This window comes from Buteo buteo, chromosome 3 (assembly GCF_964188355.1).
Source record: "Buteo buteo chromosome 3, bButBut1.hap1.1, whole genome shotgun sequence".
Lineage (NCBI taxonomy): Eukaryota > Metazoa > Chordata > Aves > Accipitriformes > Accipitridae > Buteo > Buteo buteo.
In genome coordinates, this window is record NC_134173.1 from 37504757 (window position 1) to 37523796 (window position 19040).

The 19040-nt window shown below is 39.1% G+C and overlaps 1 protein-coding gene across 1 annotated transcript in view; it reads right to left on the reverse strand.

The window, feature by feature from the left end:
• Window positions 1–19040, reverse strand: part of TOX (thymocyte selection associated high mobility group box) — a 224860-nt gene that overhangs the window by 30255 nt on the left and 175565 nt on the right. Inside the window, exons 4-5 of the mRNA XM_075024334.1 lie at window positions 14861–15139; window positions 8127–8357 (exon numbers count right to left, since the gene is read on the reverse strand). Of these exons, the coding sequence (XP_074880435.1) occupies window positions 8127–8357; window positions 14861–15139 (510 nt within the window). The remainder of the gene's footprint in view (window positions 1–8126; window positions 8358–14860; window positions 15140–19040) is intronic.

The window sequence follows — 19040 nt, forward strand, 5'->3', positions numbered from 1 at the left end:
AGACACCACTGAACTACAGTCCCCTTTGATACTAGAGACTTGTAGACAGTGAATTAAACTGACTGATGCTCTTAGGAGAAAAAGACACTTTCAGAATTTGTGCCTCATGGTAGTCTGAAAAGGCTTTGTGTCTCCTAGCTGACAAAGCACATTACAAAGAACCATGCTACTTCCCTGGCTTTGCCTAAATAGCTGGTACAAGGATGACAAAGAAGGAGAAGTTTTCAGTTTGTCTTGTGGACATCTCCTTAGAGCTGACACTTGCAAACAAGTTATATTTGTCTTTTTAAAATGATGTAAAGGTGCCCACATTTGTTTTGATGGAAGTGTTCCATAAACCCACAAAAATAGTATATGCAAAAATAGCAAATAAAAAAGCAACATGACCGATTTTGTCTTTTTGGTCTCTGCAGTGTTATTACCCATGGGAGTGTCATTTTCACAGGCTACAGTTACAAGAATGGCATCTGATAAAATACAGTAGTCTGCAATCCAGAATTAAATTCCACATTCAGATTGTCGTTCCTGGCCCTACACACCTATGATCATAGAGAAAACTTGTATTTTTTCCAAGTGGGAGATGTATCTCTAGTTTTAATCTTCTGATTTTGCAGCAAAGGCACCTAGAGCTGCACACTCTCGTCTAAAATATGGAGAGAGATATTCCCACAGCAGTCAGAAAAAAAAATCCTCAGAATTGCTTAATGGATACTGAAATATGTTACCGTTTGATTTTTAATCTAGGTACATACAGTAACAGAAAGAGGCCCAGGGCTAGCTATATGGCTCAGCAGTCTCTTTGACTGTAGAGCATGAAAAAGACACTGATGACATATTAGAGGCTTAGGGGAAAGAATTCAGTCTTTCTGGCATGCAGGGGAAAGATCACAGGCCAAATTCAGCTCTCTCACAAACAGTGAGACTCGACAGAGATCACTGGAAATTGCAGGCATTTGCGCCAGGCCTAAATTTGACCTTATAGGCTTGATGCTTGCAGCTTACAGGAGAGGGACTGTACATTTTATCAGAAGCATGTTGGATGAAAGTTGGGTACAAAACAAATGACATTAAACATATGATTTATGTCGTGATTATCTGCACTTGCTGGTATTCTTCTTGTTTAAAATAAGAGTGTGAGCCTGAATGGAGCACAATAATTGGGCCTAAACCCAGTTTTGTACACAAAGGATTTAAAGCAATGTTCCTATCGAGCTTGAATGTATGGGTAAAGGGTGGGGAAGAAGAATGACTAGCAAATTAAGGCTATTACTTATGCGTGTTGCTGTGGCAGTACTTGAAATGCAGGGTCCTTTTGGCCCAGCTCCTTCCAAGTACAACAAGAAGGTGAAGTGCAGTTACAGTCAACATTCATAACTCGGTGGCCATGTGCGATATTTATCTAGAAGCTGTGTCTATTGTATGTAGCAAAAAGATATTAGAAATTCACCCCGGGCAGGGGGGTGTCTGATGTTGCCCATGACTTCAGTGCTCCTGGGAGGCTGCAGGAAGACCAAGCTGCCAGGTAAGATGCGGCAGCTCCTGTGGTGACCTACATTAATTTTATTTTTTTTGCAGCAGAGGGGAAGGTCTCCCATCCCGAGTGTACAGCATGGTCCTGCTCAGCCCAGCTCTGGGTGGGAGTGGGAAGGACCAGCTGCCAGAAGTCCTGCAGCAAAAATGGATTGTAAACAGGGGGCCTGATACTGCCTCCTTCTAAAGTCAGTGGAAATTAAGGGGTTCAAGGTTTGGTCCTGTGGAAGCCAGGGCAATAGAACAATCTGAAGATACAAATTTATATATATGTACATATATATACATAGACATGAGTTTGTATCTGTGAGTATGCGTGCCTATTCTTGGCCCATTTGTGTTCTGGCTCATTAAGACTAGCAGCTCGCAGAGGAAGGGAGAAGGAGCAGACACCAGGGTGAGGATCAGTTGTTTAAAACTCTTGATGCACTCACCTAGAGCTTCAAAAGGCAGAGATGCAATTTCAATACAGAAATTTGTCAAGAAAAACAGTGGATCTCCCAAACAAGTCTAAGGCGCAACACTGGTAAAAGTGACTGCCGGTGCAGGTAGTCGGGCAGGGAGGTGTAAGGTTGCTGTCTGTTGTGCCTATTCCTGAATCCATTTTGCTTGTAATTCACTTTGGCAGTGTGCACACACAGATGTGCCTTCGCTTCCTCTTCTCAATTACAAAAATAAAACAAAGCTAAATTTAAACCTTGCGTGGTCGTTCATCTACTAAACTGAAGGTACATTCTCATCCTTTCACAAGTGTTAAAGTTATTCCTTGGAGATTGCTTCATTAGCAGGGACATAATTTTTTAAAAATGTCCTTTTTAAAGGGGGAACAAGAAGTAGATAAACAAACATCTGTGTGAGTATATGAGCATATATAAGAGTGAACAAACTGTAAATTTATGTTTTCAAAATGCTACTGACTACCTTGACCTGACGGTCTGCTTATCCTCTGGAGCTAGTTCAGCAACACACTGCAGTCCCCTGAACTGTCTGACGTCCTGACACTGGGCAACCCAAATGCACAGCCACACAACAGAGACACGATGGCTCTTCCACCCATGGGATGAGCTCATTTGTTACGTCAAGCGATGGGACAGCAACACGGCATTGCACCCTGGGAGGGAGGAGGAGCTAGGTTAGGTGTCCCCAGGGGCCAGGCAGAGCCAAGGCCTCTTGAAACACTGATCTTGGATCCATTTTGATCTGACTAGTGGTGTCTTGCATCACAAGAGAAGCTTTGGAGACATGAAGTGTTGGCCAGGATTACTTATAAACCCCCTCCTGATCTACCTGATTCATCCTGGCACTGGATAATGTGTTGCTACATCTAAAACTTCCCTGTGATCAAAAGAGAAACTTCTAAAACACGCTTCATTATTTTTCATGCCCAAATCAGTCTGGGTTATTTTTAGTGACCAAAATAGAAACCTTTGAAAGCTTGTGGGTTATAGCGAAAATGGTAACAGCATCACAAATGTTGACACTAATGCACGTGCACTTCAATTTACTTAAGTATTGGTAACATACAATCCAAGTCCCATCAGATGTTAAAGAATAAACTGCAGCTTTTATCTAGTGGGTCTTTGAGCACCAATGAGGAGTAAATGATTTGATTTTGTGAGCTCCAAGGATTTGTCAGCTGCCTCATAAGTATAATTCTGGCTCTTCATATTCCTGCTGCTTCTAATTTAGCAGGACAGGCTCATAATTGAAGCAAATTAACTATTTACACTTGCCACTTCTACCAGGGAAGAGGACACATCAGCAGGAAAGAATGAGTGGGAAATTAAATTCTTCCCACTTGTGTCAGATCTGCCCTTATATAAACACATTAACAGTAATTTCATGAGGCGTCAAACATAGGAATAAATACTGAGGGATGAAATAATGAGGTGTTGCTATTGAGCTGAACTGTTGCAGCTAATATTACTGCATATGAATTATGCAGCCTGAAAGAAGGCATATGTTACAGCACTCAAACAGTCACTTCACCTGCTTCTTCTGATCATTAAGTTTTGGGTCCCCTAGGTGAATCCCTCCTTCTTCCCGCTGCAAGGCCAGTTCAACATTTAAGTAAACACACACACACATATGTATGTATGCACACTAAGCTGTTCATAGGAGGCCAAATTCATTCCTGCTAGAATTCCAGTTAAGTCACTGAAGTTACACCAGAGATTAATTCTGTTGAATGTTGAATAGACATTCAATTCCATTTTTAGAATAATAGCACATTTATTAAGATCTTTGGCTGAAGTTTTAAAGTTACACTAATGTAAACAAGAACATTTTGTTTGTAATTTGCCACATCTATTACAGCTTTACTAGGACTCCAATTAGAAACTTAAGGTTCATTTAGTACACACACATCTGGTACTGATTTAAAATGACTTTCCTTTTTCATTTAAGGACAGAAAATGACCTAAGTAGCCTTTTTACCCAATTTGAACCAGCATTCTGTCTGAAAGCCAGAGACTTGACCATTTAGCATGCTGAACCCTCTTTCCTGGGGGGTGTTTTTCTCCCCTTTGCAGTAAAAATGTGTGCAAAGGGCAAAGATGTACATAAATAAGCTACAAAAATGGGATGCACAGAAGTGTAGTACTGACTAAGGAGAAAACAGTGTTTGTGATCATAAGAGAGGAACTAGAAAAGGCACTGAAAACATCCCTGTGCTATGGCTACAGCACTGAGGAGAATGTACCTCAACATACTACTGCTACAGCTGCTTTCCATTCACAGGTTTATTAATCTGAACAGTTTCAGAAAACATTTACAGTGAAAAATGAAGGAAAATGCACAGTCCCTGCTTCTGATCATGTGTAATTATTGTCCCCAATTCAGAATTTGAGAAGAAACCATGATGAAGTCTACCATGATCACTGAAGTCCTTTTAATTTCTAGACTCCTCTGTGTAGATAGGTTTGGACAAACAAAACACAGGCACACACACCAGCATTGTTTGGAAATGGCCTTTCTACTCAGAAATTAATGGGAATAGTTACAGCATATGATCCTAAAATGCAAACGTCTTCATATCTTAACATGAGAGTGGAAGTACACCAGTATCTGCTTTAATCTAATAAATTGCAATATTCTCAGGGTAACAGCATCAGAGTGTGATCCATTTTAACTATAACTCCCCGCCAACTTCAGTAAGGCACCCACTGTCGTCTAGTTCATAATAACGCTTCCTTTTTTGTCATTCAAATCCTATTTTCTCAAACAACATTTTCCTAGTTTCTTCACAGTTTGAAAAACATACGTGGTTCTTGCACAAAACCTTTAAAGCTACAGTCTAATATGTCAGGTTATCAAAATTTTGTTGCAAAGGCTTGGACATGCATATACTGCCCTTAGGTTGTTACTGTACTGAGTTTCAATACCGTTATTTATTCTGTGGTCAATCTTCAGGAATAAACAAGAAGAATTCTATGCATTTCAGAAAAAGCTGGCTCAGGTCGTAGGAACAAAGAAGATTTCATTTTGGCATGAAAACATGAGGTTATTCTTCTTTCTCAATAGCTGCATTATGTTCTACTTTCTGATTCATTTATATTTACTATTTAAATAGTAAAAGGAGTTCCAATTCAGGAAACATAATTTGGAAACATAATTCTATTTGAATTCCAGAATAAGCATTAGCTTCCAAAACATAAAAGCCAGAAGCTTTATGATAATTGAATCCTTTCAGCAAGTATAATTCATCAATAAAGTATTCCTCTAATGATGTTATTGTTTCTTTATTTAACTATTTTTGAATTTCTGAAGCTTCTTCAATGCCAAATACCAAATGCTACATTAATCATTTGTATTTTTAGAGTCCAATTTTCCTAGCAGAGACATGGGTTTCATAACAGTTACTAATGCTCTGGATCTGAAAAATTAGGCCTTTAAAATACGGACTATCTAGTCAGTTAAGATGTCTTGTAATCATTACTTTGTACTATTAGATCCCTAATGGAATAAAGAATGAGTTTAAATTTATTCTAGAAAATAGGATTGCCAATTTTTTTAAATAGGGACTATCTTTTATTCTTTTTGTACAGTGCTAGATTAGAAAGGGCCTGGGCCTGGAGTTTTAACAATGTGCTTAAGAGATGATAATGAATAGGCAAAATGAGTCAAAGAGCAACAAAGATATGTTAACCCAAACTCTTGGAATAATGTGGCTTAAAAGTCTAGTTGCAGCCATTTTTTTCATGGATGTGTCATGTGGATTCCAAAACACATCATTCTGACGGGTTCCAACTTAAATTAAGGACAACAGAGATAAGGAACATAAATTTTATTCTGCTGTTCCAGTGTAGGACTTATTTAATTATTGCTTTCAACCACAAACAGGAAATCCAAGTTAAAGCTGGAAATTTAGGGGTTTATGCACTTTTCTTAAACAGAATTCTATGGAAATACTTCAATTTTCTGCTGGTACTACTAACATGATAAGCTCAAAGGAAACGTGCATTCTATAGTCTTTTAGGTTTATCTCCATTATACGGTCTTGGAACATTATTCATGAAGTCAAGTCTTCTGCGTTGTAAGCGGAGCAAATATTATGGAAGGAAAAACTGCAACACTGCAACAGCCACAAATTAAAGGTCATTATGAAAAATGGTGGAGAAAACCAAGCACTAGATCCGGCTAAATAAATAATTTTTGCTTGATGTCATCACTAGAGGGATGTAAGATTAACTAGAGAGGCAGGCTCTTGAGAAGTCCAGGTCTCTGCCTTTCACCATTTCAGGAAAATTTGGATCCACAATCCAACAGGCAAGCAAGATGGGTCCAAGATACAGATCTAACTACTTGGAGCACTCCTGAGGTATGTGTTTGGATGTCCAGATTTCAACACAGGGAGTGAGTCTGGGCAAGGACCTTTCTTTGGAGTAGGAATGAATTTAAGCCAGATACCACAGTCTACAGTTTCTCAGCTTTGGCTGGAGGTCCTGGCCGAGCACAGCAGGGACAGCAGGCTGCTTCTTGCACGTTGGGGAAGTCTGCTGAGCAGTGGCTACTCCTGGTGCGGCTCAGCACTGTCCTTCCTGCTGACTGTCAGGTATGTGGGACAAGGAGGAATGGCATCAAAACCTCTTGCTTGTGAACTTAACTAAAAACATAGTATTTTTTCTGAGTCAGAAGTGAACATTCATCATCATGGTCCCAAAACCTAATGTTTGACTGTGAGAGAACTGCTGCACTGGGAAGCTCTAAACAACCTGTCAGATCAAGGATGTAACCTTGGCCTTTGTTGGACATATTAAAAAAGGCAGAAGGAAGAGACAACAAAACAAAATAACCTTAATGTGCCAAGCCAAGTGAATTCTCTGACCCCTGTGTTCAGAAAGTTACCTTTCCTCCAGCTAAACCTTCCAAATGCTGACCTTATTCAACAGTGGATACTAGACAGAATAAGCTGTTGTTATTTTTCAGTTAGTCAATGAGCGCCAAATCTTGATTCCTATTACATTGTTATCTTTAACAGGAATCTAGATGTACCCACACCACCCAGTTATTAGCAAAGAAAACCTTTTTTTCCTAGTCCAAATGAGTTTACCGACCAAAAACTCATAGCAATATTTTCCTTTTAATTCTTACCCTTATTAAGTATAATTGTGTAATAATTATATGCTCAGTGTGAATGAATGAGATGCAGTTTTGTCCCAGTACTTTTCCTCTCTCTCTGCTGACATCAACCCCCACCCAGGTCTCCTGCAGCCAGTATAACTCTCACTGACCATATCCTTTCCTTCCATATCTGTTTCTTTCTTAAAGCTCCCATTTCTTTATCTGCCCAATCCAATCTGTTGGCAGTTAGTAAAAATGCAACCAATAACAACAGAAAAGCAATGGTATGCTACAACGAGGATGAATGGTATTTGCCAACTGTCACCACATGAACGGGATGAGCTTCCAGAGTTGCCTACTTTTACATAGCATCCAACTGACTCAGAAGAAATTCTTTAAAGCTTCAGATCCAGCTCTGCCGACCTCATTACAGAATCAAGGCCTTTCCAAAGAAGATGGAAGTTAACTATGAGATGTGATTGCCACAGCCCACGTGTATGCTGGAGGATACCCCAGAACAGTGTTGATTTGCCAGCGTCCACCCTATGTCTCTTTGGGTCAACACATCTGTAATTCCTCTCATCAAAGCCAGGTGAGTTGGGAGAAGAAGTGAGCCCCGCCCCCCTTCTGGCATCGTGGGGCACAGAAACACCTGCAACTAGGAGCTTGGATATATGTCAGGTCCCACTGCACAGATACAATTGCTGGCAGCAAGGTCCTCCTACACCACAGTGTCATAGACAGGACAATGCCATCAAAAAATATTAAGCCCCCCAATTTCAGTATAAAACAATCCTAAATATAATCCTAAAGCTTGTGTCACACCCCAAAACTAAAAAAATATCTCTTTTAGTGGTTTTATACAGAAGAAATGAAACGATACTCTCCTTATCTCAGCCTCTTTAAATCATATTCCTGAGATGGCACATATTCAAGTTTCATCCCAGCAAACAAAAGAAACTGCCTACAGTGTTTAGATGACCCTGATAACACTTTCCTGAAACAAAGCCTCTGAGCTACAGCACATTTTGTACCTGTTTTTGTTCTTCTCCTAAGCCGTCCCACATTGAAGCTACAATTTTAGAGACTTCACCAAAAGTAGCATTGGGGTTTTGGCCCTTGATGGCTGCTTGAGTGTCTCGAAAGAATAATGCATAGGCAGACACAGGCTTCTGTGGCTCATTTGGGTCCTTCTTCTTCTTCTTTTTGGGAGTTTTGGGTTTCTTTCCCATATCTGAAGCAGGTCTCTTCTCTCCACCATTGACCTGTAACATAAAATTAGAGAAGTACTATAAAAAAAGCTAATTTACTTCAGTCCATCCATCATTATAGCTTCTGTGATAGGCAGAGATTTTGGATTTTGCATGAAAAAATGGAATTTTAGTTGCCATCTTTGATAATCCAAATGTTGACACCATCTGACTTCATCACATGTATAAAATTCATAAGTATTCCAGATTATGTAACTTTTTCCCTCAAAGTGCTTTATATTTTGCTTTCATTTAATTGTTATAATCTCATTTATAGTTCATCTGGTCATCTTTTCACCTCTTGTAAGTTTTATTGCTAATGGCTATAACATGCATATAATGAGTAAATTCAAATGAAATTAGTTTCATTATAGCCTGACGACCAGTTCAACCACATGAACCACCTGCAGGCAGCAGGAACACTGTCATTTCTCCCTTTTCCTTATCCTCACCCTTTCCTAGAACTACTCCAGACTAGTGTTCAAATCAATTTCTACTGCAGCTGGTGGGACACCCTTCAGGGAATTTGAAGAGAATCTGATCGTGAATAAAATGATTCAAATTATAGACATTCCCCTGCACACCTTTTAATTAAAATCCAAAGAAACAAAGCTTTACTAGTACACACAGTTTAGACCGCTTTGGAGTATCAGTTCTGGTCCATCCGGATTTAGCTGCATAGTTTTTCCTTCTGCTCATGCAAAAGCAAATGGTTTGAGGAAAGGAGTGAAAGAGTATATAAAGAAAAGTGCATGTGCATTATTTGTGTACCACCTGAAAAAACCTGCACATGAGCATTTGTGCAATTTTTTTCAATGCAACTATGCTTTGCCACTGAATAGCTCAGAGACCCTGATCACCAAAACACCCTACTTTCCTAGGTGACTTACAAGCACATAAAGGGACACTGTCCTGATTTTTCAACAGATTGGAGCTCCGTGTCAAAGCAGCTTCTCTTGATATGATCACTTAATTCACTATACCTGTAGCAATGATGCGTGATCTTACCAGAGGGTTCGAAGGCTTTTTTCTCTTGTTGGCATGGCCAGAGTACTGCACATCATAAGCATTTTGAAGTACGAGAAGATCAAGAGCATAAAAGGTATGCTCTAGGCTAAGGATTTACTAGGCATGACTTTTATCACATCCTTGTATCATTATTTTTTAATAATGCATATCAAGTGACACAGGAGAACACAGGTGTTCAAATCAGTGGAACTGCATGAGGAAAATGGCTGGAAATTCTCATTTTGAGCAAAAAACTTTTTCATTTTTCTATATACATCACTGTGTGGTGTCCAACAGGGCCCAGGTGACTACAGTGAACGACCTGGATCTCTGTGGCTTACTAAACACAGCATCAAAGTGACGACCACAGTTTGAAAACAAAGTTCCTTGTTTCCTGAGCATTATGTTACAATAGATATATCTTTAATACAAGGTTAATGGACATGGAGCCTATTGGCAGCATTTGGAAAATATGGAAAAACAGAAGCAGGGTGCTACCCATTATTAAGTTATCCAACTTTTAGTCTCTTGCTATTATTTCATTCTACAGGGTACACAAAACTATCAGCTGAATGGTAATTAACTAGGGCTCCCTAGTTAATTCGGCAATATCAGTCTAAACTCTTCAGACAGTTCTGTGCAAAATCTATGAGCAAGGAGGCTTGACAATAATTTGGGCTATACTTAAAATTTTACCTCTATTATTTGCTAAAGTTTTCCTCTTTTCAGAGTATTTTTGGACCAATGAGATTTAGAAGTTCTCTGTATATTAGGAAACCACATTACTTAAACTACCCTTAAACTAGGTGATATGCTGCAGAAACCTGTGTAAAATGTCATCTGGTAAGCTGTTCTGAGAACAGCTCTAAAATCTTATTCTCCAACCTGAATGATCAAGAGACTTCAAAACCCCACTGTTAAAAAGGGAGTACTCACAGGGGAAATTCTGTTTGTCTTATATGAAAATAATGAAATAAAAAGAATACCAGAATTCCAGTACTAATAACCTTGCAAATGGCTGAGATGATGGCCTACCTTATGCTCCCATCAGTCTATCAGCTTCATAGACTCCACTTCTAACCACCAAAGCAGAGACAGATGGGAAATAAAATAAAAACCATATATATTCTGCTAGGCATAGACTTGTGCCTCAAAATCCCTGGAGGTGTAGTTAGCTCATGGTAATCCACCTCCTGTCATGGCTTATTGCTTAATTATGGTGATGTATTTAACTTATTTATCACAAGAAAGCAATAATCTTTCACTTTAAAAAAGTGTACATTAACCATGTTGCACACATAATAGATCACAAGAATATCTAGTGTAGGATTTAAAACTATCAAGTAAGGCACATCGTTGATATCTAAATGTCCCTTGAGAAGCTGGAAAATGTCTATAAGCATATTTAAAATAAACTGCAATAGTACCAAAGCCTTTAATGGAGCTAGGAGAGCTGTTTTATGCACACTATCTTGCAGTAATCGCTGTAGTTTAAAATAGATTTTAATCAAGCACCATCTGCATAATAGGCTGAACAGACAACACAGAAATCTACTTATAACTCTTATCATATAAAGTAAATATTGTAAAACCTCTACCACATAAAGAGAATATGCTGCAGCAGTTCTTTCGTAATTGTGTTTCTGTTAGTTAATTCTTGCTACTTGCAGTCCTCTCACTATCTTCCCTCTAAAATACATTATTTGAGATTCTCTCATAAGTGATATTCAAATGAGCATGGAAGAAAACCCCATTATCCATCTATGAAGAAATACATATTTGCGAACCAGTAGTGCTTCCAGTAGCTCACAATTATGCTTGGCAATAACCAAATACATGTTTAATGATCCAACAGTATGAATTATGGCAAGAATTACATAAATGTAATATTCCAGCGTTTAAGTGGTCAGAATAAAGTATGTGGTAAGTGGCCACTTTGTTTAGAATGTTTTTATAGTTACTTACAACTACTGCTTTTTAAATTCTCCCTCTTTTTATCTTCTAACCATAGTCCCACATAGTCAATCTAGAAGAATTGAGGAGACTTAGGGATGTACACCACTTGCAGAAACAGTATCCTTGGTCTGAGACTACATTTCATATTTTCATGGACCTAGCAGCTTTCTGACTGTATATACATAGCCTTTTAATTATTCTACTGTTGTCACTGATCTTATGGTCAAGCAACCTCAGCTGTCTTGGTTTTAGAGCAACAGTGTGTAGGGCAACTGAGCCCTCTATAAGGCAGCTCCTTTCCCTTTTTTGCAAGGGAATATATGACGTTTAAAGTCCAAAAGGCCTATATGAAAGAGCCTTTATGAGAATGAGTATTGCCAAAAAATATTTAGCAGCTGCTGCCATTAGTTCTGTGTATGTTGGATAAGGCTCACAACAATTTGAATATTTACCTTAGAATGAACATCCATGAAGCTCAGTACATGAACAATTACAACAGTTTGTAAAGTTTCCTTATTACTGGCATTTGGAATATGTACATTAAGCTGAAATGGTCATTTCCTCCATGCATGGAAATCAGTGGTTCACTAGGGATACAATTATATTTCTAGTCCAAATGTATATAATGTACATATTTGTTCATACTTTCCGTCATCCTCTTTTTATAAATTCATGCAAACATGAATGGGACACTGAGATTTCTGTATTTTTTTCTCTAGATAGACATAGGTATAGTTGTTAGGGATTTCTCTACCAAATCTGCTATCAAAGGACCAGTGGCTTCTCTTTCACATGTAAGGCTAGGTGTTCAGCTGGTATAAATCAAGGGAGGTCATCCAACATGGAGGTGGTTTTCCTCCCACCATTTGAAATTTGAAAATGTACTTTTTCTTTTTCACCAGTGTTGGTACATAGGCAAAACTCTTCTCATGCTAGTTAAACAGGGAGAACATCACTATTGCTGTTAACAATACAGTGAATTCAGTTGTTTTTTACATGGTCCTCATGGTAGGAACATCTTACTGACTTCATGAAGCTGCTCCAATGTGACGAGCTCCAGCAGCTACTACATGACTGCAACATGTGCGCTTCTACTGAAGGACTGACTAATGAGCTCGGGCACTGATCTATGATGTAATACCACACATCTCTATGATAGTTTATAAAACAGAGAGAAAACTCCAAATTTAGCAAAGTTATATTCAGGCAAAAGATGGAGGTTCTCACAAGAGAGAGGATGACCACTCTATCTCTTCCTGTCCCCATCCAGTGCCACCTTTCACTGGGAGGAGGATTTCTGTAATGAGAAGAACTCTCTCAGGCCGCTCAGAAGCAGCTCTTAGAAAGTGTAATACTGTTGTGGCTGGGGAGAAAGATCTCCACAGAAAGCTGGTTTATTCTAAGTATCTGTATCCATTCATTGGCAGCTTCCAAGAGTAACGTGACAAAGATATACAGTGGAGGGGTTTAAATCGTAAACTACAATACACTAACTTCTTTCACCAATAATTCAAGCCCTCTTGTCTTTTATGGAGGGAACTACAGCAGAACCATTGCATCGAATCAGGCATGCCAGCCCACTGCCCTTCTCTGATGGTGGCCAGATTCAGGCGTTTTCACGAAGACCTAAGAAAACCCACAGAAGACAGGTATGGCACAATCTGCCCCCCATCAAGCTTGCAGTTAAAACCCTACTAGTCGGAGACAAATTTAAGCCCTCTGTCGTTATAAACTAAATTTAATATCCTTTAAAACTTTTCTCTTAGAAGAGAAATTATAATTATTGAACTTTAAGGCAATGCATCAACTTCAGCATACCAAATTTAATTCGTGTTATGTGTTGTGCCTTTTCTCACCTTTTTCTGCTTAGACTGAGCATGAGAGAATTTTAAAGAGAGTGTTCCAAAATAACATGGCTTGTTAAAAAGTTGAACACTATCTAAACTGGCTTCCACCAAGAAAGGACCAAGTTTTACTTGGTCTGTAGTGCTTGGTATTTCTTTATTGAAAACATTAGCTTCAGATGAGTACTCTCTGCATGAAAGCACAACCCTCACTTTTGCTAGCACAAAGTGTTGCAGTGAAAAACTACATGAAAAATATGGGTTAAATAGCTGAAATATTTGATAGAAGCAGAAAGGATATCTTAACTATTTGAGTGGATCTTTTCTCCAGAAGTTTAGAGCATCTTGCACACTCCCACCAATATATGTAAAAATATTAGCAAAGCAACAAGAGTAGCAAATAAATTATTCTGAAAAAGTAAAGGCTGCCTGGAATTATTTTTACATAGCTGCATTCTAATGTCTCCCTAGTAAGGAAGTGCTCATTTAAAATGTATGAATTATTCAGCAATTTTTAAAACCTAAAGTTTGTGAAATCAGGGGAAAGTCCTGAAATAAAACTTTTGAATCAGAATTTATTCAAAATGTAGTAAAACATATGTCTCCAATTACATGATTATGTTATAGCTTGAGGTATGAAAACCAATATAATTTGAAAACAAATCAGACTTACATTTCTTGACCGGATTATACCTCCTCAGTGTCTCACAATACGTTTTCTTCACATTCCTCGCAAGTCTGCAACTTTTCCCCACAAGACATGGCCATGGTACACTACATGGTACACACTACACTACAGGACTGCTATTTTGTAGCGACCATAAAATAGAGCTAAAGAGGTTCTCAATTTCAACATGCTCTGTTCCTGGTTTATGGGATGACTTTGTGCTAAGACCCAACCATTTTGTGTATCAGCTTTTGTGTCTGCAAAATTAAGATAAGTGTGTATTTTGGGGAGGTTTGCAGGATTTTGTGAAGTTTGGGAGGTTTTCGTATGCAAAACCTGCTATATAAATTAACATTTATCCTTTATATTTGTGTATTTTTGGGAGGTTTTCAGGATTTTGGGAGGTTTGGGAAGTTTTTGCATGCAAAACCTGCTATATAAATTAACATTTATGCTTTAAAAAATTTAATATATAAATGACTATTAAGACTTCATGCCTGCACTGACACTAAAATGAAGCTTAAGTATGTCATGATGGAGTTGGCACCTCCCAAAGGATAAATGCATAATGGGTCTTCAAGCTTTTCAAGGTAAGATTTTTAAAGTTCATAGAGGAACTTTCTGTTCTGGTTGCTATGATGATGTTCTGTTTACTCATCCTGTGACCAAGTAGCAAAGACTAGCATATTGTACAGGCTGTTCATACTTTTTATAGCAGTAACTTGATCTCTAACTAGGAACAAACATCCCTTCTATGCAAGTGAGAAAACTCAACCTTTATATTAAAGTCCTAAAGGAATGGCTATCCTTTGAGTGTTTTACAGGCTTCCAGTTTGCTCTCACGAAGAGGAATGATGTCATTTACTCACACTGCCTGAAGAATTGACTGGAATACAAGTTCTGTATTCATAACTGTTCATTCACTTCAGGTCAACCACCAACAATGTATAAAGTATCACCTTAATAACTGTGGCCATACGATCCATTTAGCAGGTCCTAAAAATATCCACCATTTACATAGTAATCCTAGCATCTAAGCCTACCTTAGAGCTATCTTCTCCTTCATCTTCATGGACTGAACTGGATGGTGAAGGAGTTGCAGATTTGCTTCCAGGTGGAGAGGGCGAGTTGTGAGGAACACTGTTTCCACCCATATTCAAACCAAGCTGTGCACTGAGCTGGGACTGGTTAATAGTAGTCAGCTGCCCGTGCTGCATCATTCCTGGCTGCCTAACATCTGCAGGTTGAACCCTTGGCCTCATGGTTGCCATCTGAGGATGGGAACTATACTGGGCTCCTTCTGTATTCCGTAAATCTTGCATCTACAAGAGGAAAAAAACTGTATTAAGCATATCACTAATAAAGTGTTCTGTTCCTTTAGACCTCGGTTGGCCTGATCGGCTATATAAGGCTTAAAAGAAATGGCAAGTACTTAAATAAACATGTAAATACTGGAAATAAACAGAGTAAGGATATGATCGACATTTGCATAACACTGACTGTTATAAACTATGCAGGCTCTAGCCTCAGCCCATGGGAATAGCAAAAAGCAATGAAAGCTTGTTTCTTTATAGAGGGGAACAAAAGGGCACTGCTTTCTGTAACTGCACGTAGAGTATTTCAGAAATGCTAACGAACAGGGACAGGTTTGCACTCTGCAGTTCAGAACCGGATCAGAACATGAATATCCTCAAAATTCAAGACAATTTCCAGATCCTACTTTTTTTTCTTTGGATTTTTGTGTGTGTGAGCTGTGAATTTTGGAGTTGCAGTTTTCAGAGTTTGAATATCTAGTATTAGGTCCAAATCTATTTTGCCTGGTGCTGTCCAATGAGATACTGGAATTTTCAGGATTCATATGACTGACAAGAAGGATGCATTGATAGACTGATTAAATGATTTCTGAGTTGATTTGCTGCTAAGACATATATGAACGGAAAGCTTGGAAGTCGTGGGATTGACAAATGAATCCATTGTGCTATGTGGGTCACCGCTTCTTAGCATTAACGAGACATACTATTTTAATGCAAGCAACAAATTCAGTCTCTGTAAGGATAAGAATTAAAAGCACTGGAGGATGAAACTCCTTTCTTGTCCAGAGGTCAAATGCACCATACACACACTACAGCAGATTGCCTGTAACATCTTTTCAGTATAGTCATACAGAAACATGACAAATAGCAAAGAGTATCAGGGAAAAGCTCAAATTTAAGCTAAGGTGTTCTGTGGGTGATTTAAAATTGAAGTGTCAATTCAGAGCTGAAATGAAATAGATATAGTTGTCCTTCTGTGCATCAGACAAACATGCCATACGTATTGAGTGGAATCTGACAGGAACTACCGATGTGTAAGTTCCATTATGATAAGGACATGTGTTAATGGTTCAATATATTAACATAACCACATTTATTCTACTGACAGTCTTTGTTAGACATGTCATCTGAATTGTCTAAAGATCACTCAGATTTTTTTTTAAAACTTTTTATCGCTCGTGACTTCTATAACCTATCTCATCCACACACTCCTATATATCACAGCAATCTGTAAGATACCTTTCAACCAGTAGCGCACAGAAAAAGAAAAGATAAACCTGTAACTTCACCTTTTCTCTTATTATTGATAGTGCAAAAATTTATCAATTTTAGGGAGATACTTTATGAGCTTGGGGATTGATTTTTGTAAAGCTGACTGGCTGGCAGTAAATCAAACTAATAATACCATTAGTTATGGCATACTTACCACTTTACATGTACGTGTGTCTCTGAAAAGTATTTGAAATGGCTTCTGACAACGTGACATCACAATTATACCTGTATTTATATTGCTTTAGAAATTAATTGCTTTTGGTAAAAAAGGGTTATCAATACAAACATGTTCAAGTTCATTTAATGACTACTAAAGCACCGGAGGAGAGGAGCAGAGACAGCGCAGTGTATGAAATCAATTGAAGGCTGAAATTTGAATCCTGGCAGACATTTATATTTTTAAAGACTGCTACTGACTTCTTGTTCCCTTCCCTCCAGTATCAGCTCCCTTCCTCGCCAACCACATTAGCCTTGAAAGCTATCATTATCTCTGTCTCTAGCAGACAACCCGTATCAGAACAGTTGTGCCCACGAAGCTGGATGGGGGAGCGGGAGCGTGGGCTGCCCCAGGCCCCCTTGGCCAGCATGGGGTGAGCGGGCAGGGGATGGAAACCCACGTGGTCCCTTGTGTGCTGGGGAGAGGGAGGCAGAACCCTTCCAAAAGCCTTCCCTTCACTCTGTCTGCAGTGCTCGACCCTCAGCGTGGGTGTGTGCCCTCCCCGGGGAGCCCACCGCCCTGCAGGGGCTGAGCCCACCGCCCTGCAGGGGCTGAGCCCACGCTCTGCCGCCTGCAAACGCCTCACGGGGCAGCACCTCGTGGTGCAGGACTGGGGTTGGGAATAAACCACCGCATGGAAGGCTGGAAAAGCACGACCGCTTTTTAATAAGAATATGCATCCTAATGATTTTATGAACTCCAGAAAGGAAACAAGCACTCTTTGAAACTCCCAACAACTCTTAGTTTGAATGAACTTGCAAAGTATCTACCTCTGAAAGCAGGGCAAAGGTTATAATTTTAATTACTTTTCCCCAACTAAAATATAATACAATTGCTATTATTCAAATGGTGTCTCCTTTATTAAAAACTCTTCATATGAGCTTCAAATATTATCAGATAGATACTGCAGAACGTTCTGTGTTTGTCATCTTTAAACAACATATATTTTTAAACAGTCTGTGATTCATTTTTAGCTCCGGCGCTGAACATACACTGTGTTTTCAGATAACATGACACCAACTGGACGGTACTGGATGTACCCCCATACAAAACACATGTGTGTATATATATATATGTATATATATGTGTGTATATATATATATATAAAAATTTGCAAGAGAACGCTTCACTAGTGAAATTCTGAGGACTGCAAATGAGGTAGTGCAGTAGAAAAAAAAAGGCAGGTTTTTTTTTTTGTTTGTTTGTTTGTTTGTTTGTTTTGTTTTTCTCCACAGGAATTCAGCTTGTCTTCTGAATTTTTAAATCAGATGAATTGCAGGCTACCTTTACAAAACCAGGTGTAAAGCAGCAAGTAAGTTTGTTTAACAGTACATGTTCCCTCTTAAGCGGTAAGCCAGAAAACCTCACCTAAGGGACCTGCCTGCAGAGCACATGGCAGTGTAAGTCCATCGCACAGAGCTGTGCCCTCGGCAAGGAGGATCCACATCTGCAGATAAGGTTTCTGGCTCACCTCTCTGCCACACACCACAGAGCCTACCTTCCTCCATCCTGGCCCCTCCTAGTGAAAAAGTGGGATTGTCTAAGAAAATGGAAACTGCTCATTCCTTGAGTAAGAATGGGCAGCTAAGCACGTAACTGTGAAAAGCTATGAGATTACACTGTGATGGTGAACCTTCAGGTTCCTAAAAGATCAACAAACCAAGAACTGTCTCATCTTCCCTGTCGGGTTCAGGAACAGTCCCACCCATGAAAACCACACACAGGTCACTGCTGTGGCGTGACAGTACGCACGCCCCTGTTTCAAACACCGTGACGACCTCGTCTCTACAGGAACAGTGGCATTAATCAGACACACTTTCTGTCAACATTACATGCAGAGTATGACCAATTTCTTTTAAACTACTTCAAAATCAGAAGCTTCCTATTCCTTGTTCCTCCAGATGGAGTTTTACAAAACCCACCAATGTGTAGCTGTGCTGGAGCCATATTCAGTATGCAGAAGCAATATTGCGAACACACTCCTTCCGAATGCAAAGCTGAATACAAATCCTGCCGGATGGCAGAATGCCAAATGGAAGAACAAAGTTAAAGAGTTTGAGTGTTACAGAGGATAAGGACAGTCTTAAACTGACGCCTTCAATGGTCTCTCTGATGAGGTAATAATGATAATATCTGGCACTTCAATATCATTCTCCATCTGTCAGTTCCAGGATGTTTCACAACTTGTGTTATATTCAGCTTTAGAACATGCCTGGTTTTATTTTGGTTTTACTAACGGGGAAGCTATGATACATTTCTTTTCATGGCTATTTTTTTTTTTTCTGTTTGCATTTCGCTTATAAGCAGAAACTGAGCATCCACTCATGTAAGTGTTTGACTGCAAGTTAAAAGAAATAGTAAAAGCCGCTAATTCTGAGGTGTGTACCGATAACCCTTATTGGCACATGTTTAGTGCTAAAA